The sequence below is a fragment of the Phodopus roborovskii genome, unplaced genomic scaffold (genome assembly GCF_943737965.1).
Source record: "Phodopus roborovskii unplaced genomic scaffold, PHOROB, whole genome shotgun sequence".
Lineage (NCBI taxonomy): Eukaryota > Metazoa > Chordata > Mammalia > Rodentia > Cricetidae > Phodopus > Phodopus roborovskii.
In genome coordinates, this window is record NW_026126485.1 from 17,852,019 (window position 1) to 17,872,626 (window position 20,608).

The 20,608-nt window shown below is 41.5% G+C and overlaps 1 protein-coding gene across 2 annotated transcripts; it reads right to left on the reverse strand.

The window, feature by feature from the left end:
* Positions 1 to 273: 273 nt before the first annotated feature.
* Positions 274 to 20,370, reverse strand: Elmod2 (ELMO domain containing 2). 2 transcript variants are annotated; one of them, XM_051194911.1, is made up of 9 exons: positions 20,227 to 20,370; positions 18,975 to 19,122; positions 17,161 to 17,189; positions 10,758 to 10,855; positions 9,395 to 9,524; positions 6,653 to 6,786; positions 4,856 to 4,924; positions 4,085 to 4,218; positions 274 to 3,740 (listed from the first exon to the last, which is right to left on the reverse strand). In XM_051194911.1, the coding sequence occupies exons 2-9, from the start codon at positions 19,114 to 19,116 to the stop codon at positions 3,595 to 3,597; spliced, it is 882 nt and encodes a 293-aa protein (XP_051050868.1). In that variant the 5' UTR covers positions 19,117 to 19,122; positions 20,227 to 20,370; the 3' UTR covers positions 274 to 3,594. The 2 variants fall into 2 exon arrangements, with proteins under 2 accessions (XP_051050868.1, XP_051050867.1); XM_051194910.1 differs by lacking the exon at positions 20,227 to 20,370 and adding an exon at positions 19,869 to 20,005.
* Positions 20,371 to 20,608: the final 238 nt, after the last annotated feature.

A 20,608-nucleotide genomic window follows, 5' to 3' on the forward strand; every position in this document is an offset into this window, starting at 1 on the left:
CTATAAACAAAACCAAGAAACACCCTAAAAAATGAGTCACTTCTACCCTTGATGAAAACTGGGTGGCTGCTTATAAAATTAAGCATGTTTTTAGTCTCATAACCACTTACTCTCATCCAGTAGCATCTGACATAATTACAAAGTGAGTTAAAAGTCACAAATCCATGGGTTACAACTTACCTGTAATTTAAATAAGGAAGCATTGTTTCATGAATGCAAAAGGCTTACATGGGGGAGGGAACACAATGACAGCCCAAGCATCCACAGAAAGGCTTACAACAGTTTCTGCTGTGTGTTTATTTTCTCACTTAACATCACAAACAAAAGGACAACACATCTCACACTATTGCTTTTACTCAAAACTCAAATGCTTGATGCAAGATAGGCAAAAATTTAAGTTACCAACCAGTACTTTCTCTCTAGGGAGCATTACTGCTTAAATATTTGTAATTTAAGAAAGACATAGGACTACCCTACCAAAGTTAATGTGGTTGTTGGATCCAACCTATGCTACATTTAAATTTTTTTTCTCAAAAACAAAAAAAAAAAAAAAAACAAAAACAAAAAAACTGGAAGTAGAAAAAGCAAAAAGACAAATATGATATTTCTCAGAGTATTAACCAGTCCACTCATCTTCATCTAAATGCTGCTTGTGTGGAGAGACTCCTAAACATGACCATGACACAAAGCCTTCCCAGCCACGGGATTCTCATGGATTAGAATACAGCATCTATCCTGAGGCCTCAGCTGCTGGCCCTCAGTCATGATCACAAGAATCAACATTATCACCCTTCCAGACAAACCTCCCTTTCGATGCCACAATACCCTTTCTTCAGCAGAAATGAGCAGACACTTGTCACACCCAAGTCATGGTTTTTTTTTCCCCCCTTTGAGACAAACTTTTAATCTACATCTCTTTCATTGAATATATTCTTAAAGAACAGAATGATATAAATGATGATCAACACTGGAGGAAGAAAAATGAGCACATACATTTTCATAGAGAAATACATACAGATCCAAGTAATTCCTAAAATAGAAAGAAAAAAAAAAACAGGGTAGGGATTTTTAAGAATCTGATGTCTGAACTATAAACGGTGCCAGTTGAAATTCATTTTTATGCCTAGTTGCACTGTTGAAATTCATTTTTATATCCAGCTGTATTGTTGGAATTCATTTTTATACTCAGTTGCAGTGAGTACATTTATTTACAAAGAGGCTGGCCTAGGTTCAGTGATACTTCACTGTCCCCCCCATTTTTAAAAAGATTGTCTTTCAAAGCATTTGAACTGGAAATGTTGTAGTTATATTTTTATGCTTCTCTTGTGACTGGTAAAATCTCTTCAACCTCACACATACAAACTCATCTCCACATTGATTCATTAATACTAAAACTAACATAATTTTCCTGCTACTTCAATGCCATGACTATCGATTGCTACGCTGTCATTTTAATAGTTCTAGACACAGGTGGATTTTAAAACTACATAAATTATTACATCTTTGAAAGTAAAGGATACTGACTGTGCGGTTTCTTTCCTGTATATGCCTAGCCCATCAGCCAGAGGGTCGGTTCATAGTGCACACAACTACTAACAGTCAAATTCTGGAACTTTGAAGCTGTCATTGACTTACAGATCAGCTCACTATAAAATTATCTGAAATGTTTAAAGATAATTTTAATAAAAAACAAACAATATTTGTAATATTTAAATGAAGGAGAATTTAAAGGCTATGACATTAACCAATCTATGACAAAAATGATCTTAACATCACTAGAGGTTTTCTGCTGGGAAATGCTTAACCACTTAAAAGTTTCTTCTTTCACACTTCAAGTACTCTTTTTATTAATATGGTGACAAAGAGCTAAATCAGGTCAAGATCAAAGCTGTTGAAAAATTAAAATACAATGGTATTTCTAGTGCAAAAGTTAAAGACTTACACAACTGCTTTCCATGGAAAAGTTAACACTACAATACAATAATGGTGGGCATGTGCTCCTTGTTAGGGTTTTGCTTTACAATAATCATAAAACCTAGATGACAAAAAGTTTTTCAAAAGCAAAATGAGTGTATTACCAGGGTGGAGAAAGTCCCCTAATAGAAATTAATTGCTAAATTCCTGTAATACTGAAAAGCTAAGTCCTTTCTAGTATTATAAAACAAACCTACTTTTTAAAAAAGTTTCATCTTCCTTAAGGAGAAGCTATTCTAACCCATGCACAGTGATGCGCGTGGTACACACCACTACAGCTGTGGCTCTCCTGTGGGACATCTGTACCGTTCGTTCTCTTTGACCAGCGCAAAGACAGGGGCTTGTCAAAAGACACCAACAACTGTTGGGAAGTACCAAATCTTCCTCTATCGCATAAGCTAGTCTTTAAATACCTGGTATTAAAAGATGTGCAAAATATCACCATGTTTTAAGTTAACTTATGATATTGTGAACTGGTTTCCACAGGACTTATAACTACTTCACAATCCAATAATCGTTCTATCTTTAGGCTCTTTTAATTCTGCTCTGAGAACAAATCTCTAAAACATGCCAAGAGGAAACCATCCTATCAGAATCTCATCACGTATGATCCTCGACAGTACTTGCTGCCTCCTGAGATTTTGGGGGAATAAAGCTACACAAATGCACAGTCATGGTCTACGCTATGCCACCCAACAGCCTGTTAGGCAGGTCCCTACATCATTACCCAGAAACACCAGAGCCAAAGCAAAGACAAGCAAAAGTGAACTGCAGGCCAAAAATGCCAATGATGGAGAACAGAAACTTCCAGGAAGCTCTAAGTTTTCTCCCTGTGTAAATTTCAAAGACAGTTTTATCTTAAAAGAAACCATGCTTCCAAAACCAGGATTTTCTTAGTGGGCCTCTCAAGGGAGCTCCAAGGAAGGTTCTTTATATAGCTGATAAAAGCAAATACTGAGCAAGAGTGAATGCCTAGAAACCCCGAAATGAGACCTCCGAAGTATATTTATAAATAAAAAGCCAGTCATCCACACTACCATCCTCTCTCATTTCCTCAAAGAATCCATAAGGGAAGCCATGATTCTTCACCCTCTGTGACAGAGAAGTGCCCCCCCCCCTGCTCTACGGCGAGGACACCTGACAAGTGCCAGAGACACAGAGAAAGCCTTAGCACTCACCCAGAGCCTATCTGCCTGAAAATAAAAGACAAAGCACATTCAAAAGCCACTTCCAGATTGAACAATCAATCTTGGAGAATTGTGAAATTTTGAAAATGACACCAGCTTGAGGTACAACACATAAAAATGAGATTCGTGCACGTTTTAATCAACTGGCTAAATATAAATATACCTGATTTATACTTTTATACTAACAGGCTAAGTCCCAAGTTCCAAACTGTAGTTCACGTGACTGCAGAAGGGCTCTTTGGAAGGGTGTGGAACCTGTGGAGAACAGTGTACAAACAACTGTAAACATACACTGATTGTCCACTAGCTTTCTTAAATAGTTCTGAAGTATTTGTAGGAAATTATATATTGTAGTTGATCAGATAATTTCTATAACATATAAATTCTGCTGTGTGTGCAAAACGTGGTAGAAAGAGAAGATGCTCTGGATGTTTCATGTTTTCAAAGTGAGTACAGTATTATAGTTCAGTAAGAGTCCTTTAATCTTCTCATGAAACTTCTCTCTGTACAAGTTGAAGTACATGATGCTTTCTGGTTCTTCTTCAAGCCAAAACTTGTCAAATTCATAGACCAGGTAACCTGCAATTAAAGCCCACACAAACATGTTGTCCACAGCAATAAAATCATATTTAGACCATCTCATCTTCAGAAAGTATACATCCACCCTGGGCCAGGGAGATGGCTCAGTGGATAAGGCTGTTTGGCATGCACTCCTGGCAACCTGAGTTCAAATACAGAAAGTACAAAGTGCACTAGGAGAGCCATCTCCCATTATGTCTCTGGATTTCAAAGACTTTAAACAGTAAAAGGATAAGCATAAAGTCTGTACTTCCCAGGCATTAGGTTAAAAACTGTGCACTGTACTTGGCTGAGAGTTAACGATGCTCTGGGTCATGTCTGGTGTGCCTCCTTCTAATACTCACAATAAAACTGGTGAAAGTGTTCCATTGTTGGTATCCCAGGAACAAAGTTGTAGAGATGAAGCTTCAGGGCTTCGCTCTTCAGTAAGCTATAAGCCATCTCTGTAAGATTGATTCCAACTATTGCATAAGAATACCTACATCAGAAACACCACCAGTTATACAGCTGGCAGACAGCTCAAGCTTACACAAGTACATAAATAACTTACTAATTCACTCAAACAGTTCTGTTGCTCGCCTAAACACAGGACGTGCTTTTTGATAATCTCTCTATAGTTGGTCAGAAAAATCCAAAGTGTCTGTTTTTTGAAGACTGTTAATTTTCTGGATAGAAGCTAAGAAGTAAAAATAAAAGTTCTGACCACATGACATCTAAACAATAGAGGGAAATCTACATTTACCAAGCTTTATTGTTCCAATTATTATGTATAAAGCAATATATAGCTAATAACAAGACCTCAATTTGCATTTCCTTTATCATTTTCAAGGCTAACTCTGATTTTTCTATTTCAATTAGTTTTTACTCCTACTTTTGAAACAGTTTTTGAAAAAAAAATGAGCCCCCCATATTTGTTTTGTAAACTATACCATATGATAAAATTATTGGAATATATAGAACATTTATGATAATTTTTCTTTAAAATAGTTTATAATATTTCTACAGTTATCACTCATTAAAATAACAACATTTTAAGATACATTTTGAAATATCTTCAGATTTATATACTCATTTTCATTGCAAGATTCTAGCTTTTTACTATTTGCCCAGCTTACCCTAATTTGGGGTGATTTGAACGGGAAAGAATCTGATGTGCTTCACTGGTGTAATTCTCACTGAAATACCTAAACAAGTCAGGAAAAATGATAAAACAAAGATGTTCCACTTGAAAGTAGCATAAAAAGTTCAGTGCAAGCAACTACCACTGTCAAAGCAACAGCCCTCACTCCCACCATCAGTCACCCCAGCTTCCAGAGCCACCTCAGTGGCTCACTAAGGTTTCTGGGTCCAACTTTAACCCTAAAGAGCCAAGCCTCTGAATAAGGAACACAGGCAGACTGGGGCGCTCTAACAGAGTGCTCACCTACAAAGGGATTCCCTATTTACTTAAAAGGGAGAAATGGTTTGAAACCTGCTAACTCTTGTCCTGTTAGGGGCCCTGTGGGGCTGCCCTCCAGTCTTCTCCCTGCCACTGCTGGAGTGTGTACGTCTAACTCACTGCTGATGAGCAGACATTATAGATGTGTGTGAGTCCATCTTCACATCAGCTGATGCCTTAACTACAGTGAAGACGACTGTGCTTCATTACAGACCTATCCAGACCCTCAACAGTCCAGAGTCAGACGGTTAAACTACCCAAGCCCCAGGCTCAGTTAAACTCCGCTCTGACGGAGGAGGGGAAGTTGTTCACACTCCTTAAAGACCCTCAGAAAACAGAATTATATAGAATTTTTAAGATTTTAGACATTACCAAAATATACATGCTTTTATAATTTAACATATTTTGTGAAATCTCATCATGACATATCTTTCCCCCCAGTAGCTTTATCCATACTGACCTAAATATTTTTTCTCAGTATTAGGTTAGTTCAATTTTTTTCACAGTAAGAGTTATCCAAAGAGCTGGGTAGTAGTACACACCTTTAATCCCAGCACTAAGGAGGCAAAGGCAGATGGATCTCTGTGAGTTTGAGGCCAACCTGGTCTACAGAGTGAGTTCCAGGTCAGTGAGGCCTATACAGAGAGACCCTCTCAAACAAAACAAAACAAAACCCAAAAATCATACAAAGAAATTATTAGCTTCCCATTCTCTACATTACTTAAAGATAAACAGAAACACTGAAGTCTGCAACCCTGCATATCCATAGAAGACCTGTATGCCAGGGTTCCTAGTGCTGCCACCCTGTAACTTTAACACTGTGGTGACCCCAGCCATAAAATTATTTTGTTGCTACTTCATAACTGCAATTTTGCTACTGTTATGAATCATAATGTAAATATCCAATGTGTCCCCCACACACAGGGGTCGTGACCCACATGCTGAGAACCATTGGTATAAGAACTCAATTTTCCAGTTTACTTACAAGAATAGTACTGACTATCAGTTGTGACTTATATTGCATATTTTGGGATGTCATGCACATGGCTTAAGTTGTCACAGCCATAAGAGGGGATTCACGTCAACAGACAGAGGTAGTGAGGAGCATGTCACCTAACCCGCTTCTGGTTTCCCAAAGGGAATCAGAGCCACATAATGGAGCAAGAGGGTGGAAACACAACAGAGTGCTCATATTCTTAAGCAGGTGTCAGAACTGAGGCTGGAAAGAGAAGGGTGAGCGGAGGCATGCACTGTGAACACTGGGGAGGAACCGCAAATCTGAGCACAGATGGATGTGATGCACACATGCACACATTTTGTCTTCTAATGTTGCCAGCACCCTAGCAAACATATGCGCTGCAGTTACAAAACCTTAGTCAATATGGAACAACAGTCAATTCTCAGTAGAATGAAAAGAGACTGGAAATAACGCAGAATTTCAGTCAGCCGAGAAAAGGAAACTTATTTCACTTACACAAGATTGATTAGTCCGAGTATGCCCATGCCTCTGAAGTCCGTTTTGGGATCATCACCTTGGAAACCAATGTCTGCCCACTGCTTGGAGATCCGGGCCTTCAACTTTTTCGTAGGCATCAGAAGACTCCAAAGCTGCACAAACATGCTTTTGTGTTACAAATAATAGTGATGTTCTTGGTTTATTGGGACATCTTCTTTTTCTCAGCTTATGTAACTCATAATTGAATACTTTCAGTTCAACAACTTTTAGACAAATTCTAAGACCAACAAGGACTGTATTTAAAACATAGTGTATCTATTCCAACCAGAAAAACTATTATAAAGAATCTTTTTATTAAAGCAAAAAAAAAAAAAACCATAGAAATCTTTTTTTTTAAAGCAAAAAAAAAAAAAAAAAAGTGTATATTTGCTAGAATTAAACTGCTTAAGAACAGTCTTGTGTAAACAGACCCAAATTTGGTTTGAATAGGTTCTGCTGTAACATTGGGTGATTAATCTTTAATCCAATTACATAAAACAGGTTTGAGGGAGGGGACCATGAAAAAAATAACATTAATAAACACTAAGTTGTTATCAAAAGTTGTTGACCAACAATCTTTCCCTTCATTAGATAGAAACAATGAAAAATAATCAAGAAAATTTAGTTAATTTCAAGATACAATGTAAGTCATCAGTCAACACAGACTTGAAGACATTGATTAAAAACTGAAAAGATTTGCAAAACAGAAATGTTTACCTCCCCACGCACACACCCTTTTCGTTACAACATGAGGCCCTGTTGAGTGATGGAAACATATCCTGTCACCTAATAAACACTCAAGACTGTGGCCTTCCAGAATTCTGGCCCTGAGGCTAACTCTAATTATTAGATTGGGCTTTATCTTGCCCACTCTCTTACTAGCAACCCATACAGCTTGTTGATATCAACAAGAAATGTGACCATAGCAATAAGGCTTTTGGTGTGTGGGCTGCAATGTAAAACCACTACTGTTTAATTTTTATTTATTTGTCTGTTTGTGGAGGTGGCATTTCATTATGTACCCCAGGATGGCCTTGAATCCCCAGCCTCTTGCCTCACTCTCCAGAATTCTGGGGTTGTAGGTACATGTCATCATATTCAGCTTTTAATACTCAAAATTTAATATCCATAAGTACCATTATGGGCTGCAGCCTGGAAATGCTGGTTTCATAAGGTTACGGTGAAGTCTGAATCCTAAATGTAGGCTGAAAAAGCTGGTGAACACTTCTTTGGATTCCACTGAAACTACTCCAATTCTGCAGTTCTCTTCCCAGCAGGATTGCTGAGCTAAAGTCAGTCACAGCCAGCAACTGTCACTCCACCTCCAGAGCTGAAGTGCTTAAGGGACAGCCAAGGGGGAAGTAGCCTAGACCAGGATGCTAGGACATGTATTTAACCCCTGTGGGAAGTCAGCTGTTACACAGAGGGTGTCTGAAATCGCGGTGAGTGAAGATGTCAAGTAACCATCTAGCTTGCTTTTAATCACTTCAAATGTAAGCTCAACCTACACAATAACGCTTTATTTTAATTTTGCAATTAAGTGTTAACTTACATTTTTTTCCTAAAAAAAGGTCTTATTGTTGTTTAGATTTATTTTCATTTTATGTTTATGAATGTGTTTATGTACACCATGTGTGTGCCTCATGCCTTCTGAGGCCAGAAGAGGGTGTCAGATCCCCTGGAACTGGAAGTATGGATAGTTGTGATCCACCATGCCAGGGCTGGGAATTGAAACCAGGTCCTTTGCAATGGCAGTTTTGCTGAGTGTAAGCAGCTGATCTCACTTAGATGTCCCCAGTGTTACTTTCCATAGGACTTTTGGTTCTGTCAAGTCCTGCCTAACTCCAAGTGCAACCTAAACTAATGGAATGAATGCATGGGAGACGGAGTGGAAGGGGAGTCTGGGACAGAAGGGTTTAAGCAGGGATGGGGAGCAAAGAGGAGGCGGGGAGGGTCAACCAAAACTAAGCATGCCACATGTAATGTCAGGAAATCACTAACAAAAACAGGGAGGGGGAGAGAAGTGGAGAGGGTAAGGAAGAAAAGGGGGGAGAGGGGAAGAAAAATTTTACAAACCACCCTTGTAGCCCTCCTGAACACAGTGTGGACTGGAGCAGAAGAAGGGCAGAAAGCAGCTCCAGGCTCTAGAGCTTTAGAACCAGAAGCAACCCAGCCCATCCTGGGGGGGGGGGGTGGAATCCTCTTCCCCACAAGAAGGGCCAGACTGAACGGTCCACAGCACTTTCTCTAGGTGTCAGCCTTTACACATCAGTACACCACCCTCACACATTTACACACCAGAAGCAGGTGACAGGAAGCCTCTCTCCTTCCTTACAACTGGAGTCTACTATTTACCGACTGATGCCTTCCTGGAAGTCCCACAATGCCGTGCAAAATGGATATCTACTTTCATAGCTTCTGTGTTGCTAAGAGAAAGTGCAACCTCCACAGGAAATTAGATAGGGCCCAGGTACCCCTGCCTTGAGGTGGAAGAGATCCCCTTTTATGAATGGATAACTTATCTCAGAAGCATTATTTACTTGAATAGATTCTAAAAGATGCTTATCAAGTAAGACTTATTGACCAACAATCTTTCCCTATCAATGAAATCTAACACAAATTCTCCAAGAGGCAAACACATGGGTGGATCACATGAACCTTGAGAGTCCACACAGCTCTCACAGCTGAAGCTGACTTCCGGAACACTGAACTAGTACTTACCTTGAGGAGCAGTTTCTCGTGCTGTGCATTGCCAGAATCATAGGGTTTTTTCCTCACATTTTCTACATCCTGGTAGAGCTGCTTATAGCCAGTTATCTGCAGTAAGCACGTCCTCATACAAATTTGAAAACTGAAAGGATAATTATTAGTTTACATCAGACCTCTTATCACAATAAAGCAAAGCCTGTAGTTCATACATCCACTTAGATGGTGTTTCCTGGCTTTCAATTTAACACAAGATGCACCAAAGGCCACACAGAGCATCGCATGGGACTGTGTCCCATAGAGCATCACACAGGACTATGTCACGCAGAGCATCACACGGGACTGTGTCCCATAGAGAATCACATGAGACTATGTCACGCAGAGCATCACATGAGACTATGTCACGCAGAGCATCACATGAGACTATGTCACGCAGAGCATCACACAGGACTGTGTCCCACAGAGCATCCACGGGACTGTGTCCCGGAGGGGATCACACGGGACCATGGTAAAACTGGCTCCACTACTCACTCACAAATGTTCTCTGAGCAGTCCACACATCTGCCATCTTTACTGCCACACAGCAATGTGACTATTGAAGTGTATACAAAACAACCCACAAGTTATGTTTCCCCAAATGAAGTAGCTTACTGTCCTTAAGACAACATGTTTTCAGGGACTCTACTCTAGCAAGGGCCACAGCACTTCAAGTTCAATCCTTCAACATTTAGAAGACAGCCTTACCCTGTCCATCCCTGCAATGCCGCCAGACCAATCCATAAGGCACCAACTTCCAGTATGGTCTATGGCTTTGATGATTCTTACCCCAAGGGTTCATTTCCTACCCACTGTCATTCCCAATGCCACCTTCACCTCCCTTACATATGTATCTACTGATATCACATATAACTACACAGAAGACATCTAGTCCTTTGATGTACCGTTGCCCTTCAGTGTGCCTATCACCTATCTAGCTGGCTACGTGGTGACTCTTGTAGAACAGGACTACACTGGCCACAGAAGGCCACAGTGCAGCCTGCTCATGAGGATAGAGAGCAGTGTGAGGGCTCGGCAGAACCAGTGACACACACTGGAGGGCCTGGGGAGGAGCTGGCTTGAAGAAGACACAAAAAACAAAATTTGAAGGGCAGGAAGGACAGTGGCCAAAGTTATTTAACTTCAAGAGACTAGCATGGGGCTGAGCGGGAGGACCTGGTTCAGTCTTATGCAGTTGTAGCCCTGCGCAGTTACCAGCATACTGGACCTCAGTGCTCACGGGGTGAGAGGAGAGGGCTACATCACCCACTACAGTCCATCTGAGCAGGGCTCTGCACAGCAGGCTACGGTGCACGATTCAGTTGCAGAGGGAGCAGCGCACCTGGTGTCTTTCTCAGGGCAGATGTTCTTTTCCTTCATTATGTCCGCTACACACCTGTCCAGTTCGCTCTCGGCAACTCGTGTTGCATTCTGAAGAACCTAGTTGTCGAGATACAGCTGGATGAGAAAAGTCCCCGAGAGTTGACATACAAGTTGAGACATTTCATCAACTTTACCAAGGAGATATTAAAATGCAAAAAGAAACCACGTTTACATTAGAAGGCCTGGGCAGTCTAAGGGACCTCTGACAGTGGAACCAGGATGTATCCCTGGTGCACAAAAGGATTTGGGAGCACATTCCCCAAGGAGGAATATTCCCTTAGCCTAGAGGCAGGAAGGAGGGCCTAGGCCCTACTCCAAATGACTTCACAGATTTTGTTGATCCCTCCTGGAAGGCATCACCCTCCCTGTGGAGTGGGGGGACGGAAGAGGGTAGGGGGAGGGAGGGAGAAGGAACTGGGATGGGACTGATGTGTAAAGTAAGAAAAGAGAAAACAGAAGTCAGGTTTACGTCAGATCTCCCCGAGAGCTGGAGTTATGTATACAGTGTGGTTGTCTAAAAGCCTCCTAACCACAGTGGTGAAAAGTGAAGAAGTCACGAGAGTGGAGGGGCTGCTGGGGGAGCCAGCATGTTCTGGAGGGAGAAAGGTAGGTCGGGAAAAACCCGGCCACAAATCACTACTTACTTATGAAATTGTCAAAAAAGAGGGAAGTGGGGGAGCAGGGGGAGCGCAGCGAGGGGAAACTGGGATTGGAATGTAAGAAGGACATCAATAAAAAAAGGTTTAAAAGAGATGTTAGAAACTTACAATTAATTTTAAAAGGAGGAGCAGCAACAGGCTCTAAGAACCGTCTTCCTGTCCCACCCTACCTCCTATTCCCATATCCAGTTCTCCAGTGCTCCTTCTGGCAGCTTCTCTTCCCACAATGCACTTGTCAGCACATTAAAATGGTGACCATTCTGCGTGGTCTGCTCTTCTAGCTGGGAGAGTTTTTAATCACGGGCAGATTTTCAATATCTCTCAAAATGATCATATTTTTCTGACTCTATTAATGTTGTAATACGTTATACTCACTCCAAGGATTTAGGCATTATGTTGGCCTGCTCCCGTCACCTGGCAGGATGCACTCAGGCAGTAAGTACCCTGGGCCCAGGGTTCCCTGACGCTAGTCTGTCCGCAGGTAAAGGACCCCTTTAAAAGAAAGACCCCTGCCCACTTATGGTCTCTTTCCCGTCTTCTCCCTCTCTCTTGCCCACTGTTCCCCTGGGGCAGACAGGACTTTTCCTGTCTCCGTCTTGTCTTCTGTCCTCTCTCCGTCTCTGTGTCTCTTTACCTCTTTTCTCTTCCCTTCCCCTCCTTGCTCTTTCTAAAACAACTTCTCACTAAGCTCTGTCTGCGGGGCATGTTTGTCCCCACCACCACCTGCCTCGGTCACCCTCACCTGCCATGGAATCCGTCATGGTCCCCCACACGCTTTATCATAACACTGATTTTAAACTCCAATTATAGTATCCTTTTTATCTGTTACTAGTATCAATTTGCCAATATTTTGTAAGGATTCTTTTATCACATTCATAAAGGGCACTGAGTTGTACTTTTTATTTATGTCTTTACTTGGTTTTAATTTTAGTCTGTCTTCAAAAAAAGAAAAGAAAGAAAAATACTTCTTTCACCTCTATATCCTAGGACTCACTGTTAACAGTGGCACTGTATCTTCTCCCGTAAATGTTTGATAAAAATCAGTTCAGCCAGGTTGGAGGGCAGGCTCAATGGTTAAGAGCACTGGCTGCTCTCACAGACGACCTGCCGGGGTTTGGTTCCCAGCACCCACATGGAGGCCACAACCATCTGTAACTCAGCTCCATGGGATCTGATGCCCTGCTCTGACCACCGTGGGCCCCACGTATATATACATGGTGCACATGCATACATGCAGGCAAACACTCATAAAATATGACACAAAGGCTCAAAATCTTTTAAGAGAGAATTAATTAGGCCAATGCTGGAAATTTTTGAAAACATTTTAAATTGAGATTTCATCTCTCTCTATTATTTTTAAATATATAGCCACCTAGATTTTTTGTTTATTTTCATATTAGATGATAGACTATGCTTTCAGTGATCTTTTCCATGGCATCTAAGCTACAGGAGCCACCAGCAGGAAGTTGCTCAAAGAATTTTGAAATCTAGGCTATGGTGACTGCTTTTCTACCTTTCTTCACACTGAGAATCTTGGTTTTCTCTCATACTTGATGAGTTCTTAGAGGTTATTGACATTATTACTCTTTTAAAAAGAAAACTGGCTTCTGGGTTTGTTGGTAGTATCTACTCTTGTCTGCTTCCCTATTTCATTAATTTTCTGCCTTATTTTATAAGTTCCTCAATTTGGTCTGGACTTAGTTTCTTCTCCGGTTTCTGAAGACGCAAATATAGATAAATGGTTTAGGTGTGTAAAGTTGTTTGGTAAGCTAAGAAAATGTTGACTCTTGTGATTTCACTCCAATTTCTTTCTGTCTCCTACCACATTCTTTGACCCCTGGGCTAGTTTATAGTCCAAATATTGGAATCTTCATATTCTAGCAGCCATAGGATGTAATTTATAAACTGTCCCTAGTCTATAACTGAGACTTAATTTTTAACAATCAAAGAAGTTTCAACTATCAAGCAAATTACAACCCACACAACCATACTCTGAGATCACTGTTGGGGACAAGCCTTAATAGATTAAAATTGCTGTTAGTCACAAGAAGCATTGAAAATGCAAAGTATTTAAATATGTAAGAGGGTTTTGTGAATGCTTTAATTCTCTCTAATTCTTGTAGTGTCCTTTGGCTTAATTACATCATCATCGACATTATCAGTGTGTTCTCTTATGCTGCCTTCATATAAAGTCTCTAGTCCTAAAACCATCATATGGTACCAATAAGGGAACAAACAAATTGCAAAAAGTCAAACAAGTAGGAAGCAATAAAATCAGAATTTTTTCTCCAGTTTTATCTCATGTAATAAAATGCAGAGGTAGCCAATGGAAATACCATAAGATCAGAATTAGATTTTTCTCTTGAAGTAAATATAATGTGAAAAATATGTACAAATTGCATGTGTGAGTTGCCAAGTCCGTCTCCATGTATTAACAAACTTGCTTTTGACTTCAGGCTTCAAGAAAACAAAGCATCTATGATTAACTGAGTCTTTGTTAGCACTGTTAGCTTTTCACTTTATAGTGTGCTATAAAACATAACGATTTTACTTTACTTTTGTTTTGGTTTTTCGTTTGTTTGTTTGAGACAGGGTTTCTCTGTGTAGCCTTTACTGTCCTGGAACTCGTTCTGTAGACCAGGCAGGTCTGGAACTCACAGAGATCCACCTGCCTCTGTCTCTGGCTGGGATTAAAAGTATACACCACTACCACCCAGCAGCATTTTACTTTTTTAATGGTGAGATCATAATACAACTTTAACATTTACATTTCAAAATTAGCATATTATTTTCTGTTTATTTCATAGACTCCTGTGGAGTCTCGACCACCTTGGGGGTCAAATGACCCTTTCAGAAGGGTCACATATCAGGTATCCTGTGTGTCTCACTTACATTACAATTCATAACAGTAGCAAAACTACAGTTATAAAGTAGCTATGGAATAGTTTTGTGGCTGGAGTCCCCACAACATGAGGAACTGTATTAAAGGGTCACAGACTAGGAAGATGAAAACCACTGGTCTACGCCCTGTTACCCTTCCTTCCCTGTGTCACTCTTTACTTCTCCTATTGATAATTACACAACATCCACTTTACTTCTTTATCCATTACTGACGACCCTGGTAGAATGCTGAAATGTCATCATCAAATCCAAATGTTTGTTAAGCTCCCCGACATCTTATCTCCTACCCGACTTCCATTTATCTCAGTTTTATACACATAAAATCTCACTGATGACTTCCCAGGCCATAAGACATAGCTGCAGCTGACACTTGGTTCAGTGGCTCTGCTGATGCCCAGGTGCTGAGTTCAGATTCTGTGCCTTCTCCATTGGCAGTAGCAAAGAGAGCAAATCCTACAGGCTCCATGTGAGAAAGGAGACCCTGCACTTCCAAACCATTCAGGAGCTGGTGGATACAGATGTAAAGGACAAACACTACACTTCATTGTGGGGCAGGAGAAAGTGGAGACATAAAAAAGTAAAATACTGCATAACAAGGCAAAAGGACAGGCGGATAAAAGTTACAATTCGAAACAGAGAGTGGTCAGAGTGCTCACGAGGCCACAACTGACAAAACTGGAGATGATGTGACAAGCTCTTAATGGGAGAATGAATACTCTGGCTCTCGTGGCACATAGGCCGGGTGGAAGGTGGTGCTTTGGTTGAGACAAGAGCCATGTTCGATGCAATAGCAAGCCACGCAGGGCAAGTGGATAGTGCTGCAGGCAAGTGTCAAAGCAGTAGAAAGGACATTCTCCTCAAAAGCTGGGACACATGCTGGGTCTGAAGGTGTGGTATGAGGAACTCTTACACTTCTACAGTTTGGCTCCCAGGCCACAAGAAAGCACCTGTCAAAGCACGATTCATTCTCAAATACCCCCAGAATTATGACACAAAGAAACACAACTTGCTTTGGTCCCTGTGGAATACACAACTCCTTACAGAAAGAATGGGAACAGTCAGGATGTAGGGCTGTCCCTCCAAGCAGGGCCCTGAGCCGCAGGACAGTGTCACCAGAAAAGACAATGTCACCAGAAAAGCAACACATCAGAAACAGAATCAGGATTTCTGGAGTTGGGCCCAGAAATTCCAACAAGCTTCCCGAGGGCTGGAGCTGCTGAGTTTGAACCTGTTGTAACAGTTCTGAAATACGATGTGCCCATGTAGGTCTGCCACAATGCACCAGACTGCTGTAGGGCTCTGCCTGCTACATTTCAATGGCAGGAACTACGTGAGTGAGTGAGTGAGTGAGTGAGTGAGTGAGTGAGTGAGTGAGTGAGTGAGTGAGTGAGGTGTATGTAAATTAAAGAACTAGAGCAGAAACTTTCAAATTTTCAGATGCCACATTCTCATGAGAAAAAAAAAATAAGCAAATCACTTTAGGATTCTGAATAAAAGATAACCATACCCTCCCAGGTGTTCATCTATGTGGTTTGAGTTGTTCTTACACAGTTAACTCATGAGATTATACCTAAATTAGCAAGCACCACTTTAGCTGTAACTCTCCAGAAAGAAACGTATCAGCCTGTAGAATCCAACACTCTCTGTTTCCAGTGTGAGTCAGCAACTCTTATCAACACTGGCAGACACAGTCACGTCCATGTGCTTATTATGATTCAGTTTTCATTATGGCCAAGTACAAACATATATATGGCTATCTATAAAACAGATGTACACATAGATAACTGAACTAAAAATGTCATAAAATAATATTTAATCTTATTGTGAGCAATCATTTCTAAGTATTTTCTGTCCCCTTTGTCACTATGTAATGCTGGTCATTATCTATTAACACAGTTTCCAATAGTGTCTCCGGCACTACAGTAATTCTTATACAGAAAACACTGTGACCTAATAGTTAATCCTAGCTGCTTAGTTCTTGGTTTTCCAATTAACACAGCATCAAATGCTGTGGCTAACATGTGGTAGACAGCCATATTGGTCCTGACTTTACACGACTGCAAGTCAGTTATGCAACCACTTGCCTGACCTGGTTTGAGGGTATACTTAATGCATTTGAGGACTCTTTGCTTTGCACTTGGCCACTCATTCAACCAGTGGATGCAAATGGAGATAACACTTCTGCTGGGCCTACAACTGAGTCACTATAAGACCATTCCCTCTGTGCCCACCGAATTCCATACCTGTAGCCTACAATAAGACATGTGGACAAGTAAGAATGTGACACCAACTTGGTAAAGGGCCTTTGCAGCGGCCACATGTGCAAAAGCACACAGTAACCCGGCTTTATGCTCCTGCGGCTTTAGGTTTGTTTCTTACACAGCAAATGCTGACAGCTACATGGCCCACATTGGGACTCACTTTGGATCCAAAGGTAAACATGCAAGGGTTTCTCCACCTAAAATTGCTTTGCTCTTCTCTCACACAACCTACCCTAAGAAGATGGCCACGTGAGGGCTTTCCCTAAGACACTGATCTCCAAAAGCTACAAACTGCTACTGCAAAATAAACAGGTAAAGCCTCAGGATAAGACACAGAACTGAAATACTTTTCTGTCCATCAGAACACAGAGAAAAAGTATTTTGAAGACAGAATCACCACTTCTAAAAGGAGAAAATTTAACTCACGGTTTCTCATAGCAAAGATGGTAAATATAATCCTGAAATCAAAGTGCTCTTTTTAAAGAAAAAAAAATATGCTTAGGCTAAGTTTTCTAGAATTAGCATTTTAATGTGCCCTTACCTTACTCTTGGAATATGTCAAGGAATTTTCTGAAATTTAAAAAAAAAAAAGTTACCACTTGAATATATTTTCTGAATTAGACCAAAATCAAATAGTAAAAATATAAAAGCAATGATAAGTCACTCTTGCAGTGTAAAATATAATTTCTACATGAACAACAGAGCAATCATCTCAAAGTCTTATAGGACAGAGAAGAAACTGGAATGATATCCCCTGAAACACAGTACCAAGCTGATGTCAATTTCCCCAGAACATTGTTTCTATGTACCCACAGGAGGGTGTCTGCCAACAGCTCCAATCTCAGAGATTCATCTGAAGAGGGCTCTCTACTCCTTTCTCTTCACTGTTAGCCCGAGTGACCAGCAACTGAACACCACAGGACAAAGCAGCCGAGACTAGACCGTCTGGCCAACTTTGCTCCCCCAAGCAAAGAGCAAACAGACTCTACATTCCTGGCTTTTGTTCTAAGAATGACAAGAACATTTGTGATGGTCTGTTTAAAAATAAAAAGTTTCTGGTACACTGAGAATGCTCTGTTTTTGAGGATTAAAAAAAAAAAATGCCTTTATGCCTCAAAGTAACCCCTTCAGTATGTTTTTCCCACATATTGTTACGGGCCAATGAGTACAGCCTGCGGAAACCTGAGTCAAGGGGCACCTAGATCTTCTGAACAGGTAAGAGGGAAAAATCAAAGGGTGTACACTAAGCTTCAGTCAGCCAGTGGCCAGGACATGCTTCTGCCATTCCTCCAATGCCACCTGGGTACAGGGCCCTTCACTCATGCCTCGTGCCTCACTCCTTGGCCCTAAGGGTACTAATTCCTGTTTGAGGCATTCTTGATCAATTTTCGAGCTGTGGCTCTGCCTAGTCTTTCTTACCACACCTAAAGTGGCTTCAAACCACAGTTCTCAACCATCTGGGTTTGAAGTCAGAGCAACATTTTCAATTAAACAGTGAAAAACTGTCATTTGGCAGAAATATAACACAAGCCATAGTAAGCCCCATGCATCCCATAAAAATTTCCACAGCTCCATTAAATTAAAAAGAAATACAATTTGCATTACAATAACTTCACAGATCCAAAATATTATCACTTCAATGTGTTATAAATGCAGTTATGACATCTTTACACTTTTTTTCACACAAATCTTGCTGACACCATGCATGCTTCATGTGGTTACCACTACGGCACTAGCCCTGGCAGGCTCTACTAATTCCCTGGGACAATAAGCAGTCTAGCCATCATAAATGAGAGTAAGAAGTGAGAAGACTGGTAAGTAAGCCACAAAGTAGGAAAAGATACTGACTCTTCCAATCTTTTCATCATATAGTTGTGTAAAAATTTCAAACGGAAGAAAGAATAACTTTTCAGTAAACAATTGCACATATAACCCGAAGAATAACTGATATTTTATTTGTTTGATTTTTTTTTAAAGACAGGGTTTATCTGTATGGCCATGGCTGTCTTGGAAATAGCATAGACCAGGCTGGCCTTGAACTTAGATTCACCTGCCTCTGCCTCCCGAGTGCTGGGATTAAAGGTGTGCACCACCGACGCCAGGCTGATAATACCTTTTTAAACTCAAAAGATTTATTCTTTGGGTAGATATATGCAGATATAAGAGTGTTTTATATACAATTATTCAATGTGCAGTAGTCAGTAGTACACTAAAAAGGACTCAAAGTCCACAAAGCTTAAGAAATTCAGTTGCAATGATTTAGTCAGAACACACAAGTACATTACCACTGGGTGGACAGACAGCATTAATTACATTTTTATTAACCTTTAATTTTTAGATTTTGAATAGCATTACCTATCCTGTACGTCCTCTGGGCACCTCCATAGGTGTCAAAAATTCGCTGCAACTCACACTTTCCAGTCATCTGTCGTAAGACCCATTTCATCCAAAATCGAAAAAAGTGCCCATAAAAGAATTCCCACAAAGAAATAAACATGTTCTCCTGGAAAAAAGATTTAAGAACACAAGCTTAATGACCTTATACTGGAATTTTAAAACTGAAAAACAAATTAAGTTGATCCAACTCCCCAAATCCCAAATTAGAATAAAATCTATTTTGTGACAGTGTTTAATCAGTCAGGCAAGGAAGCAGTATACAACATAGATTAAATACTATCAACCAAAAGTTCAATTTATCTCTAAGACAAATGGTCATTTTAAAAAACAAAAATGTAAAAAAGTAGGAAAAACCTGGCCAAATTATTTAATGGCTTAAAAAAAAATAACAACCTTACTTTTTTCCAAATATTTTATATTTTGAATTCCTACTTCTGTTTTTCATTCTTGGAACTGAACAGTTCAACAATAAAAGGACCAACCGAGCAACAATTTCAAGTCAACCACATCAGATGTGGTTCCCCCAAAAAGGAGCTCTTAGCCCTGGCGCAGAGCCTGTCCCAGCTGTCTCGGTCAGCTGACAAATGAGAACACTACAAGTGGCTTACAAACTGAAGCATACAGGTTGAAAACCGAGCAGATGGCACCCTAGCGAACTCATGATTTTTCCAGGTAAAAAGCAGAAATACCAAAAAAGTTAAAAAAAAAAAATCCCGCAAAACCTACACACTTGGTACAACTGGATCTTAGAAGAAAACTCTTCGGGTGCTAAACGAAGGGGAGGATGGATGCCGGGGACCGCAAGGAAACCGCTCCTCGCCTGCCTTCCAGCCCTGGGATTTGCAGACACACCCTCTGTGCGCCGGGGCCCGAGCAGCTGTCAAATTCGAAATCTCCGCGGGGCAAGGCACTGGGTGCCGGTGCCAGAAGCACGGTTCTGGATCTTTAAAATGAGTCATCCGGTCCGCGCTCGTCGGGACGAAGGTGGCAGAAGTGCCAGGCACCGGCAGGCCGTCCCGGCGGCCGCGGGCCCCAGGAAGTCGCGCGCGAGCCCCTCGGGCCCCGCGCCGTCCCGCCCCTCTCGCGAGCGGGAGCGCAGCACAAAGCCCCGACGGCCCCGGCACCGTGCGGATTATCCGCAGGACCCCGTGAGGCTTGCGCGGCCGCACACCAGCAATGCGGGGTGAGAGAAAATTAAAACAGCAGCCACCTCATAGGAGCGGAAGAACTAGGGGAAGCTGGCGCTGCCTCGGTTTCCCCCAGCTGCAAACACCAGCAACGGAAACGACGCTTGACGCAGAGCGCTCCCTTCAAGGACCGCGACCCGGAAGTCAGGACCGGAGGCCGGATCGTGAGGGAGGGAGGAGGCGTCTCCGGCTCCGAGCCCCACCTTCCCTCCCTCTTCTGATTGGTCTGCGTTCCTGCCTATCGCTGGCGCGGAAGGAAGGCCTGCGGGCCTGTGCACCAGACGCCGGACGGTTCCCCTGGCAACGGGGGCCGGCTGCCACGCCCAGCGCCAACGTGGTCCCTGGCGGACGCACCCTGGAAACTTTGTTCCAGGCTTTTGGAGACTCTTCCCCCGCACTTTCACC